Source organism: Plasmodium coatneyi, chromosome 2 (assembly GCF_001680005.1).
Source record: "Plasmodium coatneyi strain Hackeri chromosome 2, complete sequence".
In the NCBI taxonomy this organism is placed as follows: Eukaryota; Apicomplexa; class Aconoidasida; order Haemosporida; family Plasmodiidae; genus Plasmodium; species Plasmodium coatneyi.
The window spans coordinates 32,359-36,440 of NC_033557.1; the positions used below are offsets into that span (position 1 = coordinate 32,359).

Genomic DNA, 4,082 nt, shown 5'->3' on the forward strand with positions numbered 1-4,082 from the left:
AATTGTCTGTGTAATCTGAAGTGGAATATTCTGTTGTGGTAGAACCTCCTATTGTTGTTGAGTCGTCGTTCGTAAACGCATGAAAATGATGTTCAATAGATCTTTTTCCTCTTCTTCCTCCTTTAAATTTGTTATGGAACCAATCAGGTAAAAGATTATACTGAAAATTGTTAAGGGCACAAAGTGTAAGAATATGTATATATATATATATGTACATTTATATAAGTACATATATATATGTATATGTAAAAATATATATATATGTACATGGAGCACATATTTTTTCTAATCATAAGGGGGAATAATTGTTGTAATTATTACTTTAATTATGTAATTATGTACTATTATAATTGTACCTTATATAACATAAAAGCAGCGAATGGAAGGCCTATTGTTATGGGAAGTATGGATGATATAACAGTGGTTGTGATGTTGTTGCTGTTTTCAGGTGACGAAATAGTTCCTTTTGGTCCCTGTCCCTCAAGAGAAACTTGGACATCCATACTTGTTACAGGTTTTGAAGTTTTTGTTAATTTACAGTCTGATTTGGATACTTCCCAATGGCTATTTTCTCCATACTGTCCTTTAAAGTTCTTACAATACTCATCAACATTCGTTGTACAATCGTTACTTATAATATTATAAGCGGCAGCAATGACTTGTACGTAGCTCCTATATTTCTCATTACAAAGAGATTCATCAATAAGTAGTTGTCCCTGAATAGTTCCATTATCCAGGGGGTAATCATATATTACTTTCCTACTCCCCATAATGTTCCTGCCTATCGTGCTACAAGTAATTCTACACCCATGTGCAGCATACGAATTTCGCAGTTCTTCGCAAATTAAACTCATAATATCCGGAAATGAACTACCATATCTTGAGCTCTGAGATAATTTGTCCCCTATCCAATAATATAAGGGTGTACAACGATCTGCATTAAACCATTCGTGCTTCCCGTATTTTTCGGATACATAGTACACCCCTTTCATAATTTTATCATCAGGACCTTCTGCACCAGATACTTTACTTAGAATCCCCTTTATATTCCTCGCACACTCATCTTCATAGGTCCCTGTGCTCCCTTCAAATAGACCGTAAAAAAATAATCTTGAGGGTAAATTATCTAAATTCAGTCCCTACAAATATAATGCGCAAAGAACCCATATGTATTTTCCATTCATTACTACATTACATATAAAACATTACATGCATCCTATTCAGTTATTTAATTTCCAAGAAAGACGCGTTCACCCCGAGTATTTCTTCCACTGTTGTCATGGTGGCTCTTGGTGACGTGGTTTCAAATGTGCGTATTTTTATGTATATAATTCATTCATATTGAAGTATGCTCATTGTATATTTATATGGAACAGGGAAACAGGGGAATTCCTGACTTCCTCTATATTTATGAATACTAAATTTTTATTTTCTATATAGTATGCATCCATTTCTAGGTAACTATAACAAGTTATTCATATGTATGTACATTAAAATCATTACATATATTTACTTTAGGCAACGTAAGCATAAATATGCTGGAAATCATAAAATGGGAAACAGAAGGAAGGTAAGGGAAGGGATGAGGAGTCATAAAAAAAAAAAATGAATTCCTCCATATACATTCTTCATATACATCTTCTATCTATGTACTCTGTATTATTGCACTGTAGCGTAATTAATAGGGGAATATTATATTATTATGTATATTACACGCACGCTTCCCTTATTACGTGTATATATAGAAGGGAGCTCAATTTTCTTTTTTTTTAAATGTACAATTCCTAAAATGTATTATTAATTTTTGTATTTTTATTATTCAAAAGAAGAAAAAAAAGAAAAAAAAAAATTATTAAGAAGAATTTATTAAAAGAGCTTTTTTTCCTTTTCACGTACCACATATATGTATTGTATAGTTCACATATATATTGTATACAGTTCATCTACATACATGTATAGTACACAGTTCATACATATATGCAGCAGAGAGGGAGCACATTTCTACCTCTCCCCTTTTTTATTATTTATGAACTCCTCCCTACTGTGTACATAGAGAGCTTAAGCCCTCCTTTTCTTAATAAAAATTTGTGCATGTATTATGAACTTTTGCTCTATTACTTTTTCTTTTTAAAGGAGGGGGAAAACGAAGAAAGGAATGGATGTGTAAGGAAGGACGAATTCTTTATAAGGTATTTAAGAGGAGAAAGAAGAAAGGATTCACACACATTAATCCTATTTAATTGCTCCGGAATAAATACTTTCTACATTTTATGTTAATTTATATGCATGCATGTGCAGGCAGAGAGAGCACATGGTACCTTTCTTCCTCATTTATATTTGTACCCATTCCAGTCAATATGAGTATTCCCATCAATATGAGTATTCCAATCAATATGAGTATTGCACTATAAGTATTGTACATTCTATGTATTGTACATACGTTTTTTGTACTTAAGTATGGTACGTAAGTGTTTTGTACGTACGTTTTCTGTGCGTAACTCTTTTGTGCATGTATGCACAGACATTCACTAATGTATTCACAGATACCCGTTCATGCATACACAGACACCCGTTATTGTATACGCACATTCCATTTTTTTCATATTTTGCCCCTATCAGCGAGAAAATGCATGTTGGACCAAATTTTATGTGCTTGCTTACAGTATCTATATATATATGTAAGTACAAATGGAACACTACCAGGGTTCAGCAACAGTGAGCGTGGTGATATTACATGCATATATAACCATGCTCCCACATTCCCTTTAAAAAGGGGGGGAATAAGTCGAATAAAGTATGCACTTTCCCCCTTCCCCGTTGATTCCTTACTTCTTCCCTATGTTGTTTGTTTGTGTTTGTTCCTATTGTTCCTTCAATACACAAATTTTGTATTGTTGTCTATTTAGTGCACCATTCTTGTATTGTTGTTATCTATTTAGTGCACCATTCTTGTATTGTTGTTATCTATTTATTGCACAAGGTTTGCTATTGTTTGTTATTCCTTTAATGGACAAATTTTTGTATTGTTTTCCTTCAATACGCAGTTTCTATTGTTGTGGTTCCTTTAATGAACAAATTTTGTATTGTTTGTTGTTCATTTAATGGACAATTTTTGTATTCTTGTGTTATTCCTTCAATACACAATTTTTGTATTGTTGTTGTCTATTTAGTGCACAATGTTTTCTATTGTTTGTTATTCCTCTAATGAACAATGTTTTCTATTGTTTGTTATTCCTTTAATGAACAAATTTTGCTATTGTTGTCTATTTAGTGCACATTGTTTGCTATTGTTTTGTTATTCCTCTAATGAACAATTTTGTAGGTTGATGTTTTTTTCAATACAACGAATCCATGTTTTTGAACGATAGAACCAGAACAGTATGCCCATATAGATTAGTCCTAGAATGGCTGGTATCACGAGCATCAGTATAAACTGTACAGTATCATTGTGTGAAATACTCCGTATAAGCATTAGCATAGGACTTATATATATCAAAGTCATTGGATAAAAAATTGAAGCAGCCGACATTAGGAATAATGCGCATTTGTGATTATTCCTGAAACGCGACAGTCCACGACAGAATTTTTTACATTTGCTTCCAACTCCGCCTTTTTGTGTTCCATCCCTCCTCCCGGGTCGTGTCCCTCCTGACGGATCATTATTGTTCCTGTTGTTGCTGCTGTTGGTGGAAATTAATTTTTTCATTCCTTCTTTTAATGTGACATCCTCAAGCGAACTTGAACTTAGACTAGAAAGGAAATCATCCTCCTGTTCTGATGGTGTTGGTATGTGGTTTGAGCGTGTTAATAATGTGCTCATACTACCATCTACGTTGTTATATTGACGGGTTCCCCTGCCATTATTATTACTTCCTCTTTTCTTTGATGATGTGCTTATAGCAGTCGCCTAAAAAAAAAAAGGAGGAAGGGGTGAATTCATAATTCATGTGGAATATATATAAGTATTACGGTTCAAAAAAAGAAAAGAAGGGGGCGGGGGGAAGGGGAAGGTTTTCCCTTACACCCCTTCCCTAAGCACCCCTTCCTTCTTTTCTTTCTTCCTTCACTCAGCAAAAATGAAT

The 4,082-nt window shown here is 33.5% G+C and overlaps 1 protein-coding gene across 1 annotated transcript; it reads right to left on the bottom strand.

The window, feature by feature from the left end:
• Positions 1-344: 344 nt before the first annotated feature.
• On the bottom strand, positions 345-1,281 carry PCOAH_00002280 (Variable surface protein Vir7-like protein; the record flags this gene model as incomplete). The annotated part of the gene is made up of 2 exons (XM_020057045.1): positions 345-1,139; positions 1,255-1,281. 2 exons carry the CDS (start codon positions 1,279-1,281, stop codon positions 345-347), a joined length of 822 nt encoding a protein of 273 aa, XP_019912655.1.
• Positions 1,282-4,082: the final 2,801 nt, after the last annotated feature.